General features: G+C 39.3%; 1 protein-coding gene across 1 annotated transcript in view; it reads left to right on the forward strand.

Annotated features, from left to right (window-relative positions):
* dner (delta/notch-like EGF repeat containing) overlaps positions 1-19,422 on the forward strand; it is a 30,538-nt gene that overhangs the window by 7,626 nt on the left and 3,490 nt on the right. The window contains exons 2-8 of the mRNA XM_088300915.1: positions 9,492-9,830; positions 9,918-10,012; positions 11,408-11,571; positions 13,931-14,079; positions 14,441-14,594; positions 15,105-15,218; positions 18,334-18,567. Of these exons, the coding sequence (XP_088157041.1) occupies positions 9,492-9,830; positions 9,918-10,012; positions 11,408-11,571; positions 13,931-14,079; positions 14,441-14,594; positions 15,105-15,218; positions 18,334-18,567 (1,249 nt within the window). The remainder of the gene's footprint in view (positions 1-9,491; positions 9,831-9,917; positions 10,013-11,407; positions 11,572-13,930; positions 14,080-14,440; positions 14,595-15,104; positions 15,219-18,333; positions 18,568-19,422) is intronic.

Below are 19,422 nucleotides of genomic sequence, written 5' to 3' on the forward strand. Positions count from 1 at the left end.
GGATTGGAAATATACTTAGCAAAAAGTGTGGCGATCCTGTAGGGTGTTGTATTAAAAAAGCAACATTAGTGAGAATTAAAAGACAGTAGATGAGCACAAAGGAACAATATCCCAATAAAATGTGTCAGAAAGCACCTGTGACGTTAAAGGTCAACATCTCTGTTCTCGTCCATCCATCCATCTTCTAGAATTCTTGTCCTCAGTTGGGTCTTGTTAAGTACTGACAGTAAATTGTTGGATGTTTTTCTCATTTAATTTGTTTTATAGTTTTTCTCAATTGCTTCTAAGCCAAATAGAATTTCTCAAAGCAATTTTCACATCATTGTCCCCCTTTTGCACATAAAAGAAAATCACTCTCATTTCTTTGAACAAGTTGCAAATGCTTTGGCACAGCCATGTAAATGATTATGTCCAATTCTCTGTTGTGTTTGACATTATCAATTGCGTATGTCATATTGATTGAAATTTATTAGAAAGTGTCTCTGTTAAATGATCTCACACCCCACAAGATTTTGGCATTAATTCATCGTGTAAATCATCTACAAAATGGCTGTCATATGTCAAGCATGTTTCTATACATTTCTATCAGACTTTTTTTCACAGGTGTATCTTGGATTTTTTTCCACTGAAGGGACACGTGTGAAGCTACCATTGATCAACCCGCTTTCTGAAATAGCTCATACCAAGTGAAGATAATTATGATGAGAATTTGTGGCCCAAAGGAATTAACAATTCTGCACTGTAATTCCAACAGAGTTGCCAGCACTGGACATTTTTCCCTCAGAAGATTATCCATGTTTACATCCTGACTTTTTTAAACTTGTTTATTTTTCTTTGTGCTATTCTGTAATGTATTTTCCTTTCTGTATCTCAATAAGACAACAAATTGCTGTATAAACAATAAAACACCGGCATCGGGTGAAAAACTTATACCACCAAAATATTACTTTCTGGAGAACTCAAAAAGTCACTCATCAAAGAAAGCAAATAATTTTCAACATTTTAGATTGATCAATAATTTTTACAAATAATAATAATAATAATAATAATAATAATAATAATAATAATACTATTAATAATTGACTGATCAATAGTATGGATCTGTGGAAAAATATTATATTTAACAAATTGTGGAACAGAAGGTTTCAGCCAGTGAATAGTTCAATATGAATCTTGCAGAGTCACTTACAATCAATCTTTCACATACACAAAGGAATACATTTCAATTTAGATGACTGAAGTTGCCATCAAAACTTTTTTTTCAGTTTACATCAGAACATCCCTCTACTAATAGATTGACAACATGACTATGCAATTTGAAGGACTTATCGGTCCGTGCATGACGCAAAGACTAGTTGTTTGGCATTGACATGTTCCGTTGCACACATACTTTCTTTTGAGAGGTACTTAACATTTGGAGAAGAAAACTGACTTTTGAAGGGGGACCATAATGTGTATGAATTGTTTTACAAATTGCATTAACTGTTTTGCAAATTTCAAATCTGATCTGGGAAATGTACCAAAGTGACTGAGAAGAATTTTAATAGTGCACCAAACTCACAAACACCTGTGCTTACTCATCCTGGGCACAAGTTACGTAAGCTTGGTTAAGAGTCTCTCGGCGACACAAACACAATTAAACTCTGGGTTGACCTTTAATTCAACATTTTGCACCTCTTCAGACAGAAAACTGTTGGATGAGAGTCACAGTACATGCCTGGTGCACTCTCACAATGTGAGGCCCAATTTGGAGCTCCGTGTCTCTGTTCCCCTTCCAAGATCTCCATGGCAACAGAGTGACGACGAGCTCGGAGCCAAAAGATCAACAGGTGGGGAGTACGTAACGCCAAGCAGGAAATGGTCGAGCATTCTGGCTTGTCTGTTTCTTTTTATGATCCAGTTTGCCTTCAATTTTTGCTGCTTGTGCAGAGTGGCCTCCCTGTCGTTGCCTGACCAATTCACAAGAAGCTACAAAAAGAAGAGATGAGACTTAACACGTTTCATCTGAAAAAGGTTGAACAGGATGGTTCACTCCCTCAGTAGGTGTCTGAGAGGAACTCAAAGTGGCAGCAGGAGCAGCTTAAGAGTCGCTTTTTGCCAGTGAAGAATTGTTTCTGATCCAAATGCACGCCTGAAAGCAAACGTGTGAAAATGACAAGAAAGCGCTTTCATTTTGCACCAAAATACTTTTTCTATTGCGACTAATCGTCGTAAATGTGAACGTAACAGGACTAAAACAATACAGCTCAATAAAATATAGAACACTATAAAATATAGTACACCATACTTATTAGAGATGCTGATTATTAAATGTACTTCCACCCATACAGTGTGGGCCACATCTGGCCTTGAATTTGTACTCACTTTGCACATGTTCTCAAAGAAACTCGATAAAAAGAAATGGAATGAAGGAATTAAGAGAAATGACTGATGGATTAAATGAATTCAATCTTGTTGTATTAGAATTTCAGTTGTAAATGAAGGTCAGTACTTGACCTTGCTGGAGACGAATCCAGGACGCCACACGCCTTTTGCCCATAAATCATCTGAATTAGAAATTGTATAGCCGGATGTTAATGCAGTATGACGAGAGTAAATCTTGTATTTCACGTTTGTTTTTGTAGCACTTAGTGAAGGTGTGTTGCGCTCTCCATTGCTCTCCAGAATACGTCGATGCGTCATTTGGACAGATGAGCTGTCACTATAATATGACAAAGCTGCGTAGCACCATCGTAATTACCTTCACCCACTTCAAGATCATGTTCAAACAGAACATTCTTAGTTGCCATGTGTTATATAAATATAACACATGTGTCCAAATCCCTGCAGGTGTGACAGTGGTCATCAGCTTCAAAGCCTTGTACTTATAAATAGAAGCTTGCAATACCTTTACTCTTAAATCACTCTCCTATCACTTAGCATTCTCCTCGCTTCCCTCCTCCCCTTCTCATTATGTCCCATCAATGTCTCCATGTCAAGTTGAGCATTTGACAAACAGTGTGTTAGTTGTCTTGTGAGGGGCCGGCAATCACACCCGTTTCTTGCCAGTTTGTTCGACGACAGCACTGGCACCTCGCTGGAGGACTTTAAAGCGTCCTCCGGCTATGAGCTAAATTATGAATGACACATCCAAAGACATGAAAACATGACGCAAAGTTGAGAAGACGAGAGACGACTTCTCAAGCATGTTCGTTTTTCTTATCGCTCCAGTGCTGCCTCATTATCATTTATTCACGCTTTGAGGCAAGAATGAAACCTATCAAGGTACTCTGCAATGTTTATGTGAGCTCCTTGGAAGTACATTTTGAAAAGAGGAGCTGCTCCTTGAAGCCACTTGGCTAGGAGGCAAAGGAGTTTGTGAGCTAATGGAAGCTTTGATGTGCAGAAATAGACTTTAAATAGAAACAGACATTAAAGGCTTGAAGACAAAAACACTCTTTTCTCTTTTACATAAGCGTTGCACTCTGTCACTTTAAGGTACCACAACAAAGCAGATGAGAGCAGATTAAGGAGGATCACTTTAAAAAAGGATGACTGTGTATTTATTATTGGAATCATTTCTGCATGGCAGTCATTTTAGCTGCCAACAGTTCTCTCACTTATCAAGTGTGTTTTTCTTTCGCCTTTTAGTACAATCCCACCACAGAAGGGTACCAGTGATGGCAAAGATGAAATCAAAATGAAGCCAGAAATTACACAGTGGCTGACTGGTTAGCGCGATGCCTTCTCAGTGCAGATGCTGTGGGATCAATTCCTGCTCCGGCCTTCCTGTGTTTGCATTTTGCATGTTCTCCCCGTACCTGTGTGGGTTTCCTCTGGTTTCCTCCCACATTACAAAAACTTGCATGTTGGTTGATTGAACATTCTAAATGAGGGGTGTCAAACTCCAGTCCTGGAGGGCCGCTTTCTGCATGTTTTCCATCTTTCCCGGCTGCAACACACCTGATTCATATGAGCAGGATACTTATCAGGCTTCTTCAGAGCTTGCTAATGCGCTGATCATTGGAATCTGGTGGGAAAGCGACTCTCCTGGACTGGATTTTGACACCCCTGCTCTAAATTATCCCAAGGTGTGAGTGTGAGAGCGGATGGCTATTCGTTATTGTGTGCCCTGCGATTGGCTGGCAACTAGTTCAGGTTGTACCCCGCCTACTGCCCGAAGACAGCTGGGATAGGTTCCAGCACCCTGGCGACCCTCGTGAGGAGCAGCGGAACAGATAATGGACAGATAGATGAACAATACGAAAGTAAGGCAAATACTTGCCACTGTCCGGCAAAAGTTCTCCAAGTTTGTCATTTAAATTTTTTTTTTTTCACGTTAATGGGATGTCTGTGTTGCGGAAACCCCTATCACTATTAGTTTAGTTTTAGTAGTTTCTGGGCTATTGTAGTGGAAATGGTCCACTTCACTCAAGGGTGAGTAGAGCAACATGTACTTTGTTTTAATATGCTTGAGTTACACAACAATAACCAAAATCACTCATTTTTATTCATGAGTTGTTTGGTTTTCATTGTATGGGTAGCTAGCAATGCATTATAATGCCCGACACTTCGAATAATGTGCATTCAGCCACAATGTGGAGCTGATGGCAATCACCAACTCATGACTGAGGTAGAAGTGGGGTAAATTGAGTGATGAACTACTAGAGTGTGTGTCAACAAAAGGGATGGCACTGCAACACAAGGCATTTATTGCTGGGCGGCTTTCTAACTGACAGATGCAATAAATCATTTTAATATGAATGTGGCCCTTATATACTGTCAGGATATTAAAAACCTTCAAAACAATACGTTCCCCTACCTCAGAATACTGATGGAAAAAAATGAAGCCGAATGAATTTTCTTTGTAGTTCACTTCACACTTCCCTCGTCAACAAAGACTAATGTCACTTAAATATGGTCTGAAATACATGCCACCAGAAATTTGGATTCGGCACAACTCAAATTGGAATGAATTTTACTTTGAACTTGGTTTGAAATACAAAGACATAAAATCAGTGCTTGACAATAAGCATGTTTTTTTAAAACAACAGATATCCAAAGTGAGCTAAACAAAATAGGACATCTCAAGACCGCAAGACGCACTCCTAGTCCTTCTCAATTATTGCCGTATCTGACGTACTGTCGTCTTTCGAACAACCGCACATCACAAGCTAAGGTAGCCACACTAATCAGATCAGAATTTTTTCAAAGCAATAATTTGAATTAAACAACACAATATTCAATTGATTTGATGAAAGGCAAACAAAACTTCCAGTGTTGTTTGCGAGTAGCGGGTCATGTTTGACTTGATTAGCAATGTGGAAAAGATGCTTCCATGTATGTTTGCTTTCGTTCACTTTGTTTTCAGCATTTCATATACAGCCATTAAACCTCTTAAGAGTGCAATTGATAACGTAGAAGGATTATTTTTTAGAACGATTTTGGCACTATTATGAATAAAATATTTGGTTTCAGCAAACTCATTATGCCTTGAGCATTTCAGATGCAAATTACTGCCGGTCGTATGAAAGTTTAATTAACATAATCTAACAAATACGTCCCTGACTGAAATGTAATGTAATTTACAGCATAATTATAATTACCTTGTTCAAGCGATTACTTTTTCGGTGTACAATTTGACACTTGATACCGAACAAACAAACAAAAACATTATTTGAATCAGAAAATCATTTTTTCTGTAAAAGATTTGAGTACACTGAATCGAACTGAATGGTTCCACTTTATATTGGGATATGTATCAGTTGTATCATCTTTTATTGGCGAAATATATCTTTGGAAGAAAATGCCACATTTACAGCAACCTACTGACAAGTTCATTCTTATTGAAACAAGAAAACCCATTGCATCATATCCTCTCAAACTGAGCCATACCACATTGAATCGAAATGTAATCCCACTGAATGAAACCAAATCCTTCCATTTTAAAATAACCCGTCCTTGAATGATATTGCGCATTGGATCATCTTTTATTGACTAGCTTTGTAAAGACAGACGGAAAGTCGTTGCTGGTGAATGTATATGGATTTCATATGTTCTTTTAGCATATTAGTCATACATGTTTCATTTTAAAATGTATAACTCTACATATTAAAAAATGGAATACACATTTGATTTTATTGTTATTTTCTCTATTGGTCTATTGAGGGCAGAATAACTTGTGAATTTATTTTTTTCATTATCAGGTGTCATGGCTGCTGCCTGTTGACACTTTGAGAGAGTGAGGCATAGTTGTAATCCCATATGACAAAAGGAAACTGTTGTATAGCGTATGAATCTCTTTTCACAGCATGATGGCACTCTGGCAAATATTGCCGGGAGCAGATGGGGTGAGGGCGGGATAACAACACAGTGCCTGTTGTGCTGTGGGCTAATTGTTCCCACTTGGTCTGTAACTATGGTAACTTGGTTGGAAAAATGAAAGTGTCGAACAGTTAAAGGCAACCTGCAGAAAGATTTTATGAGCCTCGCTCAGCTTCAACATATGCACTCGTCACCTTGGGAGGTGATCGCTGCCTCTATTGATTCCTGTTCTCTTTACAAAGACAAATTTACCTACTTTCAGTTACTTGAAGTCCAACAGCACTTGGGCCAGGATTACTTTTGTTTTTTGAATATGAGGAGCCCATGGACTCTGACTTTAGGGAAGTTTTTCTAGCTTCTTATATGGTATAATAGTGTAGCTCAATGCACATTACAATTCATTTGAACTCATCTAATGAGACAGTGGAATGAACAGCTACACAAACCATTTCCATAACATGTTTGATGTGGCATGCTTTGGATTATGAGCACTTCCTTTCCTTCCGCATACTTTTCTCTCCTCATCATTCTGATGCAATTTACATTATCTGGTCTGTCTAAAGAATCTGAATCCAGAATACTGGAAGCATTTTTAAATGTTTTGGGACCAATCTAAAATTGGGTTTAATGTTTATGAATTGAACCTTGTCGCGAACCTTCTATATTTACAGTACAGTGATGAAAGCATATGTTGATTTTAAATGTTGACAAAGGTATGGCAATGTCTTTCTTGTTCACCTACCATATCAATTTGCCTTTGTCCACTTTAGTTCTCTTCGTGAAAATTAACTTAAGGCTTTTTGAAGTCAACCCTATTAAATATTCTTCAGTGACCAGGCCAGTGACCTAATTTCAAACCAATCCAGCTTGCTCTCATTTCAAGTGAAGGTATAGGAAATTTTAGGTGGCTGAAGGCTTCACAGAATAATCTGCATAAAATGGCTCTAATTCTAAAACGTAAAAGCTTTTAAATGTTTTTCTGAAACCTCTGAAATTAAAGATGATAGTCACACTTCAATCACATCTTGATTGTTTCCTTTTGAAATCCGTTCGGGTGGTGTGTCAGGAGAAAATCATAAAAACTCTTTGTCCAAATTTAATACTGGTCCTAAATGTCTTTTTAAAATATTTGTTTGGTGATCCATGAGAGGCCATTTTTTTAATTTGATGTAGTTTAATTTTAAATCATCAATTCCCTTCCAACTAATTTCTATCCAATTAGTTGAATGATGAGGTCATTACACAATACCCCTGCAGTTTAATCACCTGCAGCTCAAGTGAGTCACGCTAATTCTGTGAATGGATGTGAAAGTGCTGAAGTGAAGCACTGCACTGAGAAACAGCAGATGTCTTGACGCCCTGAGAGTGTGAGTTGAAGAATAATGAAAATAGTAATGAAAAAAGACACACGCACACACACGCATACGATAAACTGGAGTCAGAGAGTAATGAGCAGTAATCATTAAGTCATACACAAGCACCAATGCAAACAGCCGTAGCAAAATAAAAACATCACTAAATTACCATTTTGGTAGTTGATATTGTAGTTTCTTGAAGTTACTGTTTCCATACCAAACGATCAATGACTTGAAGTAATAAAATTAATCAAAAAACATTTTTATAATGTTAACAGTGGCCGACTGGTTAGCACGATGTCCTCATGGCACAGAGGTGCAGAGTTTGATTCCGGCTCCGGCCTCTCTGTGTGGAGAATGCATGTTCTTCCCGTACCTATGTGGGTTTCCTCCGCGTACTCCAGTTTTCTCCCACATTCCAAAAAACATGCATGGCAGGTTGATTGGACACTCTGAATTGCCCCTAGGTATGAGTGTTGCTGTTCTTGTAAAATCTACACGCTCTCATTATAGCTTTATCAATACTGTGCCCTTAGAGGTGGAAGAAAAACCTCAGTCGAATTGTATTTGAAGTGTGTTTGGGAATAGAATAGACTACAATAGAAGCCTGTATTTTCCTTGTATTTATTTTGTATTCATTTTGAAACTCAGCACTGTTTGTATTTTAGATTATATATATATATATATATATATATATATATATATATGTGTTTTTTTTTAATCAACACCATGCACTCACTTAAAAAAATGTAATACATATTTTAAAATGATCTTCAGAACAGTTGCCAGGGGACTCATTCATCCTCATCTCAGGAAGACACTTCTTTTCTCTCATGGCGGTATTAAATCGGTTTTGTATTTAAATCACCGAGCTTCAGAAGTTATTTCACATAAATCTTTAAAAAAAACAAAAGAAAACAACCACCAACAAACATGAGACTGCAGCTTTAAGCCAAAGACGCACGGGCACCATGCTGTCAGGCAGCTTTGTAAGCACCGCTTTGTCCTCTTTCACCTTCAACATCCACACAAGAATATTTTCCTTCAAAATGTGCTTAAATATTGATGAAGGGACCAAGCATGATGGCTGACAGGAGGCAACCATATCACTGCTCTCTGTGTTTGTGTACGTGTAGGTACGCATAAGTTTATTTGTGATTTATTTATCCATTCATCTGTTTTCTTTATCCTTATGCTGTTCAGACTTCAAGTTTAGTGAGATTGGTTTATTCACTTTTATTCAAATTAGTGTAGCGCTTGAAGTAAATTATGCATGCCACGGGAAGTATACATGACAGTGCGCTGAGGTGAAAGTCGTAAAAAAAAAAATCTGATCAGAGTGTGTACAAGATAAATTTCAGTCGAATGTAATAAGTAGCTTTCTGAGTTTTTTTCCCCCTGTTTTGTTTTATGTCCCATGTGAAACCTTGTTCTGTCTAAGTGCATTTGAAATAAATTTCTAACACAATACTAACAACAACAGTGGGAGTATATTAATCTCCTGCGGTGCACAGTTTCATCATAAAAAGGCATACAGATCCACTATTCCGTATGTTCAAGCAGCTGAACAGGAAGGACAAAGAAAAAAAAAAGTGGCTTGATAACCTCGGTGAGGATAATGATGTGTGACAGACTGGACCACGAACATTCTTGTTCTTTGCTATATTTAGCGACCACTTTTGCAGTCAGGCTACAATAATGCAATTCAAACTTTTACTGGAAAAACTGACCAAACGCACAGCTTAGTAGGCAAAGTGACAAAGCTGAAGATGGTTTTTGTTCTGCCTCTTACCAACAATTGTCCTTCTGTCTATTTATTCCCTCTTATTTCAGTTCTTCACAGACCCGTGTTCCAGCAGTCCTTGTCTCCATGGAAACTGCAGCCTGCACCATGGAGAAGAAGAGGAGGAGCCGACTTACACTTGTGAATGTAGTGAAGGCTACGAGGGGGCGAGGTGCGATCAAATCGTTCTGGCTGTGGCCGAATGGGAAGATGTTTCCCCATCAGCTCCTGAACTGGCCACTCCTGTCACCTCCGCAACTTCAGCCGCCACTCAGCCACCACACCCAACCAGCGTGACCCCCAGCACAACATCAGAAATCCCCACCCTGCCGCCATGGCAACCCAAAAGTGGGCAGCGGCTTCTGATGGTGCCGTGGGAGGCAGACAGGGTGAGACAACTTTTATGCGCAATTGCAACTTGTTACGGTGAACTTTAGGGTCTATAAACACAACATTATGTGGTGTTTGTGATTTAGGTGACTGAGGGTCTGCACTGTGTGAGTCCGGAGCTTTGTGAGCTAACAGCAACACTGACATTAGCTCTGGAGGTGCCAGAGGAAACGGCTGTGAAGTAAGAGTTCCCTTAATGTACACTATAAAAAATGGGGAGTGATGTTTAATTGAAAAAAATCTAGTATAGTTTTTTCATTGAGACATTCTAAGCAAAATTTACAAAAAGAGTTTTTCAGTCAATTTCACTAGTTTACTAAATTTAAAAAAAAAAAAAGCCACTCAAGGGAAGTTAGCTTTTTCTTTTTCACATAGCTCATTTATTACAAAAGGTTACTCAATGTGATTGAGGAATGAACCTCCAGATTTGGAGATGGCAGCTTTACACCTGAGTTTTGGCTCGGCAACTTGGGTTGACTATATTGCTGGTATATCCAAACGGAGGCCAAAAACGACATCGCTATGAAGGTAGGATTCCAATAATATACCAACAGACCATAGTAGTGGCATGGCTCAGGTGTAGTGTGGCCGTCTCCCAACCTTGTGGTTATGGGTTTGATCATCTACCGCATTGAGCTCCTTTGTGTATGAAAAACGTGGGTTCAACCTTGGAATCCTTTTTTAAATTTAATCAATGTACTCAAAAACTGTTCTTGTAAAATTTACTTAGAATGTTTGAGTGAAGATTTTTCAAGTAAATATTTTTGACATTTTAGCTTTTTGGCTTGTCCTTGTACTTACTCATTCCAGAGTATTCCATCTTTTCAGTATGCATGCTCGTAAAAAGCGTTACGTTCCTGTGAGTAAAGTCAATAAATTATGCAGAAGAGTCAAGGAGATGAGGAGATGTCCTTGATGTTGCCCCTAATTACAGATGGTGACTCAGTTCATGGTCGGAGACAGGGAGCTGTGACGTGAGAGCTAATCTACTAAGACTGCTTTGGTGTTGTACAATCGCAGTGCAGTGCAATTCAAATTATCTTATTATTTTTAGGGTGATGATAAGAGCGAAACTCCTCACTGAAGTTTTTCATTTAGATTCTGACTTATTTACAGTACAGTTTAGTCGCTCCACGTTATTTCCAGTTTTTTGGATGGTGCAGGTTTTGGACCTCATAGCCTTTCAAGATCATGTATCATAAAGGCAATGCCAAGTCATTGTGATTGTGCCAGTTCATATCACACATTAGTAGTGACAAGATGTCAGTTCAGGTGTCAAGATCTGTTCCGAACAAATGTAAGCAACCTGACAATGGCACCATAAATCTGTTTTCCCTCTGAAACCAAAAACTAAAAACAAGAGCATCTATCGCTCGTTGAGTCACACATTTAACTCATGAGAATCAGCATGCACTCTTTGTCACTTGAAGAAATCCAGTATACAATAAAATGTTATACATTATTATTATTTTTTTGTGGTATATAGGTACAGTACATTCATTCATCATGCTCGACAGTACAAACCTGCATTATTTCCTTTTCTAAATCTCTCACAAATATTTTCCCGCTCCAACAGGTTGGTGGTGAATGCTGGTGGAGTCCCAGTGCTGTGGCGTGTGAATGAAGAAGGCTTCCTGCGTTCTTCTTTTATAAATGGGTCCAAAATGTGGTTCCTGCAGGCCTCCAATGGCCTGGTACTCCCCGACCATGCGTTGCCTCTGGGACAAAACTACTTTCTCGGTAAAAGCTTATATCTATATTTATTATGAAGTCACGAGGTGATGAAGTTTGCACCCTCTCCCTTTAGTGGCAACCCAAATTGTTTTTCATAGCTGTGAGTCCTATAATCAGGGAGACTCATAAGAGGTGCGGAGGTGCGCAAGCACACTGAAAATGGAACATATGGACTAGATTCACGTTTGTCATTGCGCATTTGCTTACCGAGCATTCTGCATTGACTTTTTGGGGAATGGGTCAGGGGGAGCAGAGCTCAAGCAGTGTTGTGTCATTCGCTAAGGGCTTGTTCAAACAAACAAATCTTTTGAGTGACCATACTGAATGGTGTCACTTTATAAACTGATTCTTTCCTTTCTCAGTTCAGTTGAGTTCAGCTGTGAATACGTATGCAAACGGCGCAATTGGGGTGGCGATGATGGATGATTACGGGGCTGCTGCGGAGTGGGTGGACTTCGTGGTTGTCTCGAACTTGCTGCGCAGCGGCATCAACAGTCCATCAAGATTTGGATTTACATAAAGCATGTCTGGACTGCCGTATTGCTGTCTTCGAAAATTGAGCCAAATCGTCTGATTGCGCAGTCGTGTACTGTAAGTCTGGGGTGGGCAAATCATTTTTTAAAGGAAACATGTGAGAAACAAAAACCTAAAACTAAAACCACACCAGCATGCTAACCTCAACAAAATGAAGCTGAAATCTGATTGGACAAAAAGACAAATGGAAAAATTAACCCATAAACAACCGCAAGAGATGGCCAAGACACGCATGATGAAATGAAGATGAAGACTTTTTTTTTTTTTTTATCTCTACAGGTAGAGGTAAAAAAGAAACTCCGTTTGCCTGAAAAAATGAAAAAAAATCAACTAACATAAAGAAGACCAGATGAATTTTGTGACAAATAACTAAACATAATAAATAATACATAAAAATGAGTACTTGAAAAATGTGATTAATCGCAATTAATCAAAAGTTTTTTGCGATTAATTAGTTAAAAATGTAATTGCATGACAGCGCTAATACTAAAGTTAACGTTCCATCTGTATCTAATCAACATTAACAAATCCATATTTAGGCCATATTTTTAAGTGTGCTGACATTATGATGACAAACTTCAAACTCATATCAGCCCCTCTTTGTTGGGACTCCCAAATCCTTACCAGGGCAGATTTCCCTCTCCTCTTTTCTGTGTGAGAAATAAGAATGTTGCTAATGTGAGTACCACTTACACATCAAGATAAAAGAAACTCATACTTAAAGTTTTATTTTGACTTCATAAAGGCCGCAAGGTCTACTAAGTGACTGTGGATGGGCAGCATTTGGTCCATGGACCAAACATTGATGAGACGTGCTCTACCGCTTTAAGTAAATCAACGAGGTAAGTGGGTTAAGAAAAAAAAATAGCATTAAACAAATCTCTGGTGGGCACACCAAATTTTTATGTGGACCTTTGCGTATAATTGGTAGAGAACTGAACTGCAGGACCTCTTAGTGCTCTAAAAACTAATTTTTCCACAAGGCAGCCTGTCTGCTGACCTTCATATGTTGATAATTGTGACAGCACAGCATTGGTTTGGCTTGACAGATACTTGGTGAGACAACATATCGGGATTTAAATACACAGGGGAGAGGTGGAATTAATAGGCAGGGGAAGATTGAAGGTCAAGTTAGAGGATAAAAATGATTATCTGATTTGAGTTGACAAAAATGCAGGCGCACGGCGTCGGCTGGATGGATTTGCATATGACCAAATTAATGCTTTAATATTAATTGAAATGTGTGTCCTTGATGTATGACTCACACACAGACATGTTGAGTGGAAAAATATGTACTTATTCAGCAAAGACGGATGTGCAATGACAATGCATTTCTGTACCACGTCATTTCAGTTTGTCTATTTGAATGATTTGCTGTGACTACACATTCAACACGCTCATCTGGTTTGGCAATCATTAAATGGAGAAGGAATGTAAGCAAGCGCTGATTGGTTGGAGCTTGCATCGCATGCATTCCATCATTGGCGTTCTCACAGCTGATTGGCTATTGAAAGGCCATTGATGTGCACTAAGGGGCTATTTTTATCCAAGTGCCCGAGTAGCTGTCACTTGTGCTTTAAGATTCTGTAAGATAAGGCCTCAATTTAAATGCTTTGAGATAGATAAGACACACACTCTATTTTGGTTCATACAGAGGCAACTCCATAATGCAGGAGTTTTGATCTATAGATCATGAGAGTCCAAACGTCTCTCACTCAGTGCCACGTTCTGAAAAAACGAAGTATACGAGTCACCTTGGTATTAGTCACCTTTTTCTGAAACATGCTCAAACAAATCCAATGCACGGTGTAAGTGTATTTCCCCTCGGCAGGTGTGATCCAGGTGGATACCCCCACAGCACCAGAGGTCACCCTGCGTCTCAATCTGACAGTGAAAGCGAGTAGTTGTGTGGAGCCGGGCAGCAGCTTCAGTGACCCCCAGTGCTCGGGCAAAGGCAAATGCGTCACACAGCCGTCGGAGGTTAGACATGGAAAATATAACATTTTGATTTACAGTAGATTGTTTTTCAATTTTATTATACATTATCGGGTTTATGCGCCAGACTGAAAAATCTTTCTTCTAAAAAAAAGTTCCCCACTGTGTTTTTTCTTTTCTGTTCCTGACTGATTTCCGAAAGATTTTGTCATACACCGCATAAGACAAATTCTCTCCTAAAACCAGCCGATTTCACAGTGTCCAAAAACTATGCTGTAAGAATATGGTAGTAGTTGTTGATCTTTACGGTAAAACTATGCCACAGACATGTTATCAAGACACTTGGGAACAGTTTTAAATAAAAAAAAAAAAATCATTAAAATCATTAAATGTATTATATTCGCAGAGCACCTTCTTTTGTGAGTGTGATGAGAGCTACACAGGAATCTTCTGTGAGGAATTTGATGCCTGTCACCACCGACCTTGTCGCAACAATGCAACCTGCACTGATGTTAGGCAGGGTAGTGCAGGACACAACTTCACGTGTACCTGTCAGCCAGGTATGTGCACGTGTGTTTGTGTGTGTGTCTGTGTGTGCGCATTTTAGGCTGATGTCTTCTATAGCAAGAAATGAGTCTACGGTCAGAAAAGATACTCGTATTGTATGAAAATGTACCCAAACCAAGACCATTCCACAGAATATTTGCATACAATTGACGGAAATTAAAATGCATTAAGAAGAAATCAATAATCAGCCTAACCATGAGTATGCTAGGGTCAACTGCAGTCGGGAAAATATGTCGATTATATCCCCCCCCCAAAAGAAATTATTGTAAAAGTGATTTTTAAAAAATGGGGCCGCCAGTTATCATCACCCATTTAGACTTTAATGACAATATTAGAAACCATCGTGTCATGCAAATACACCAATTTCAATAACACACCCTGCAAGCAAATTAGCTATTAGTAAGTCTTGTAAACTGACTGGCTGTGCTAACTATAATTATTTATAATTATAATACCAGTTCAATGCTTTCAGTGCATTATAGAGCTGACTGTGTGTCAATTAGGTTATGAAGGCGAACGCTGCCAATTGCTGGTGAACCACTGCCTCTCTCAGCCCTGTGAGAATGGAGCCACCTGCTCCAGCAGCCTGGCCGGGCCTCGATGCTTCTGTCCTGAAGGTAAGCTAATAATAATAATGCCTTTATTAGTCCCACAATGGGGAAATTCGAGATTCGAACCCAGGCCTCCTGGGGAGACTGGGTCCTGAACGCGGCGCCTTAGACCACTCGGCCATCCTGGCAGCCAACTCGGCCATCCTGCAGTATTGTGTGCGGAAATGTATGTTTTTGTTTTGAAACGTTATGTAAGTCACAAGACGTGAGTCACCCCACACATGAGTAAAAAAAATAATGTGTGCTTACTGCTATGGCATGTAAGCAACACAGAACCTCACTAATAATCATTTCTGTTGTAGTACCAAGACTGACCTGTGAGAGGCAGCATCTTGCCACAAGGCATAAAATATTTATGACAAAGTAAACGTTTTTTGATTCTTGACTGCCAAATACGCTCAAACGTATTTACATGCATGTTCAAACATGCTAAATGCTAAAAACTTTGTATTTTTTTCCATAATGCCACGGGTATTGACTTGGCAATGCGCAAAAAAAAAGCTATTGTTTTAGCATTTGGCCAACATTTTACCAATACGTTCGAAAATTAAGTAAGTAAACATTGTTTATTTGCAAATTTTATGATTTCTTTTTGTTTACATTGCATGATTTCTGTTCATTTTCCTTATAATGCCACTTCTACTTTTTTTTATGCATTTCTGACTGCCAAATCCGTTTAACTCTCAAAAGTGCCCCCCTAGTATTAGAAAGCTAACACTTATCCTATTTGTGATAGTGACACTGTGTTCATTGAATTTTACTCTTCACCAGAAAATCTTTATTTTTTTAAATGAAAAAAATTGTGAAATCAGTTCCTTATTTTCCAGCTTTTATGTGCTGCATATCTGTGACATTGAGATACCTAATATAAACCTCCTTCCTCCATTCTAATTAGGTTTCATACCCTTAACGACCTGCATCAGACTCTGAGGAAATCTGTGACCGCATAACTTTTGCCGAAACAGCAGTTCTCAAGAACACACTGTGATGTGATTAAAGCTCGACTCAAGAATGAGATGCAAGCATTCAAATACGCAACAAGACATGAGATGACAGCGGGCTTGACCATTTAAAACTGGTTCATTACAATCATGAGTGCTTTGAGTCCGAAAATGAAGGCTTAATTGCCCTTCTGTTGTGAATTTGCTATAGAAGTCAACTTGTATTGTATTGTATTATTGCCCTTCACCACCAACCCGAGCTAATGGGAAAAAAAGTCAGAACGAAAAGGAATGATTAATTCATGTTGCTGCTCTGAGAAACAAAGCAGCACCTCTTTCCTGCAAAGAAAATACATCTTACATGGAAAGAAGACATACTCTAACGCACACATCCTCAGTTCTTTATTTTGCTTAATTAAAGTTCGATTACATGGTTCAAATTACAATTAGTTTATTTTTTTCAATTTAATTAAGAACATTTGGTCCCTCCATCCATTCTCTGTACCTCTTATCCTCACGCGGGTTGCAGGTGTGCTGACTTCAGAAGCAGGGTACACCCTGAAGTGATTGCCAGACAATTAAAACAAACAAAAATGTCACGAAAGTAAATCATAAACGGAAATCATGATGAGATCTCAGTTTACCACAAAAGTGCTTACTCACTGTGACTTTTGGGCTTTTTTATTCAACACAAAGTTCTAAGTACACAAAGTAATAGCAAGTACTCGAAGTCTTGTTCCTTCATGCTGCAGGGACAGCGTCAAGAATTGGATGATGCAGCAAAGCTTGCAGCTTAAAGAGATAACAAGCAGGAAAGTAAAAAGAATGTAGGGAATGATGTCTGATTTTTTGGAGGGGGCCATTTTCGACACGGGACCGTGTTCTACTTTGATTTAAACAAAACTCTATTTTTCCCAGTCGGTGCAGAGTGGACGAATGCTTTTGACAGAATATTGTGTAAAAACAAGGAATGCTAGTTTCTAGCATGTTCCGTTCTCCCCCTCACATTTGACTTCAAGCTGAATATTTTTCTAGTTTTCTCAAGCTGCTGCTCATCATTTGAAGCTCTTCTGGATGCAGCGTTTATTACTCTGACAAGCTAAGCTTAAAAGCTTGAGTAAAGTTGATTTTGATCAGATTCATAATCAATTTGCATCCAATCAATACTGCGTGTGCTCTGTTTGACGGTGTTTTATCTTATTGTTACTGTTTTTCAAGCTTGCTTAAATTTTCATGTAATCTTTTTACCTGCTCTACCTTCCTTCTGCCACACGTACGCAAAGCCAGAGGACAAAATGTGTGTCGCTATGATGATGATGCCTCCAGTCAGAACCAGCAGGGCGGGGGACAGAACGGGCCAGCTATATTTAAACTGTTAACTTCCTTTAATGTAGGCCGATTCGATTGCCAGCAGCAGTAGTCACACAATGTTCTGCGTAGGCTAGGCTTTTTCAGATGATGTGCAACCTGCATACATAGAATTAACTTATTGGCTGTGAGGAAATAGCTCACTTGGAAAAAAGAAGGCAAAAAGCAGAACGCAAGGGAGTAAAGCACTTTATTTAAGAGCATCAGTAAGTGTGTGTGAAGGCTGTGAGAAAAGAAAGCAAAAACAAAGGGTTTTTTGAAGGTGATGAGCAGCGAAAAAGCAGAAGGATGGGGTTCATGATGATTGACCGAAAATAGGGCACTTTGTTTGAATGCTGCAATTTTTTCTTGCCCTTGTTTTGGTCGACGATAAATATCCTCCACATGCAGGGAAATGCAGGCTTTACAGATCAATAGATGCATAAAAGAGGGAGCGCTTCATTAGCGCAATGAAGTCTGCACTTCAGCGATGCCAGTGTTGGCATTTACTGTGTTCTTCACCATAAATCTCAGCGCACACGTTGTATCACATTGCTCGTTGGAGCAAGGAATAGTGCACTGTCTGAGATAGAAAAACATTCGTCGTGTCCCGCACTGACCAGTCCTCATTCTAATTGTTTGCCATTCAGTTGATGACTGAGATGGAATTTGATCTGATGTCTTAATATTAACTGCACATTATGTGTCAAGATCAGGTACATTAAAGGGGAAGTCAAGTCACTGATGCATAATTACTTTTTTCAAGAAAAAAAAACATTTTGGCCTTTGTCTCATTTCTTATCCCTTCCATATCCTTAAAACCTTTCATGCAGGATATCAGGGGGCCACATGTGAGCTGAAGGTGGATCCGTGTGCTTCTCGACCTTGCCACAACAATGGAAGCTGCTTCCCTCAGGGTCCCAGCCTTCTGGGCTTTGGCTGTAGCTGCACGTCAGGTTTCACCGGCCCCACCTGTGCCCAGCTGGTGGATTTCTGTGCTTTGAACCCTTGTGCCCACGGAGTGTGTCGCAGCGCGGGCAACAGTTACAGGTGTCTTTGTGTCCCAGGTGAGATGCATTCGCTATGTCACATGTATTGGTTTGACTGTTGTCGTACCTTTTTGACAACTCGAGTTAAGTCATGTGAAATTTGAGTCACCACGCCACTTGAGGTGTGCAGAGTTGGTGATATATATATATATATATATATATATATATATATAGTATGTTTTTGCCCTTCAATAAATAATAAATAAATCTAGCAACAAAAAAAAAAAAACACTTCCATTGTATGTGCAGTAGTTCCAATTCTTCAAGCTAGTCCTTTGTATTTCAGCTTCTCGTTCTTTTGACCTTCATTCTATTTTCAATCCAGCCATTTACCTCACCTCATTTCTCTGTCACCCTCAGTTGTCTGGTTGCCAGGGTGAAACAGCCTCACAAAAGACGTGTGTGTATGTGTGTGTGTGTGTTTGTCTGGTAATTCTTTGGATCGGACTCTTTGCTAGTTGAGCAGAATTGTGGCTATGAAATCAAATAATCGCCCAGTACAATTGGCAAAATTGGAGATTCAAAATTAGCATGCTAGACATTACTGTGAAACACAAGCTGAGCAACACGTGCACACGCACACACATCTTTAGTACGCGGTAAGTGAATTGTGTTGTGTTTGAGAGAAAGCGAATGGGGACCTGATATGAAGAAGGAGCCGTCCTCCAGCTTCCTGTAATCTATCAAGTAGACTTGCATTCCCCAAGATTCTCCATTGAAAGTAGAAAGCCTTAAAAAGGCAATTGGCATTTCACTGGCATTTCACTGAAACGACTCAAGAGGCCCTAACTGGGCTCCTCAATAATTCACCCCCTTCCCTCAGAATACGTCATCAACTGGGGAGGTTTTGCACAAAACCTCCTGGGGCCGTGT

This window comes from Idiotropiscis lumnitzeri, chromosome 7 (genome assembly GCF_059441095.1).
Source record: "Idiotropiscis lumnitzeri isolate Australia: NSW breed Sydney's pygmy pipehorse chromosome 7, RoL_Ilum_1.0, whole genome shotgun sequence".
NCBI classification, from domain to species: domain Eukaryota; kingdom Metazoa; phylum Chordata; class Actinopteri; order Syngnathiformes; family Syngnathidae; genus Idiotropiscis; species Idiotropiscis lumnitzeri.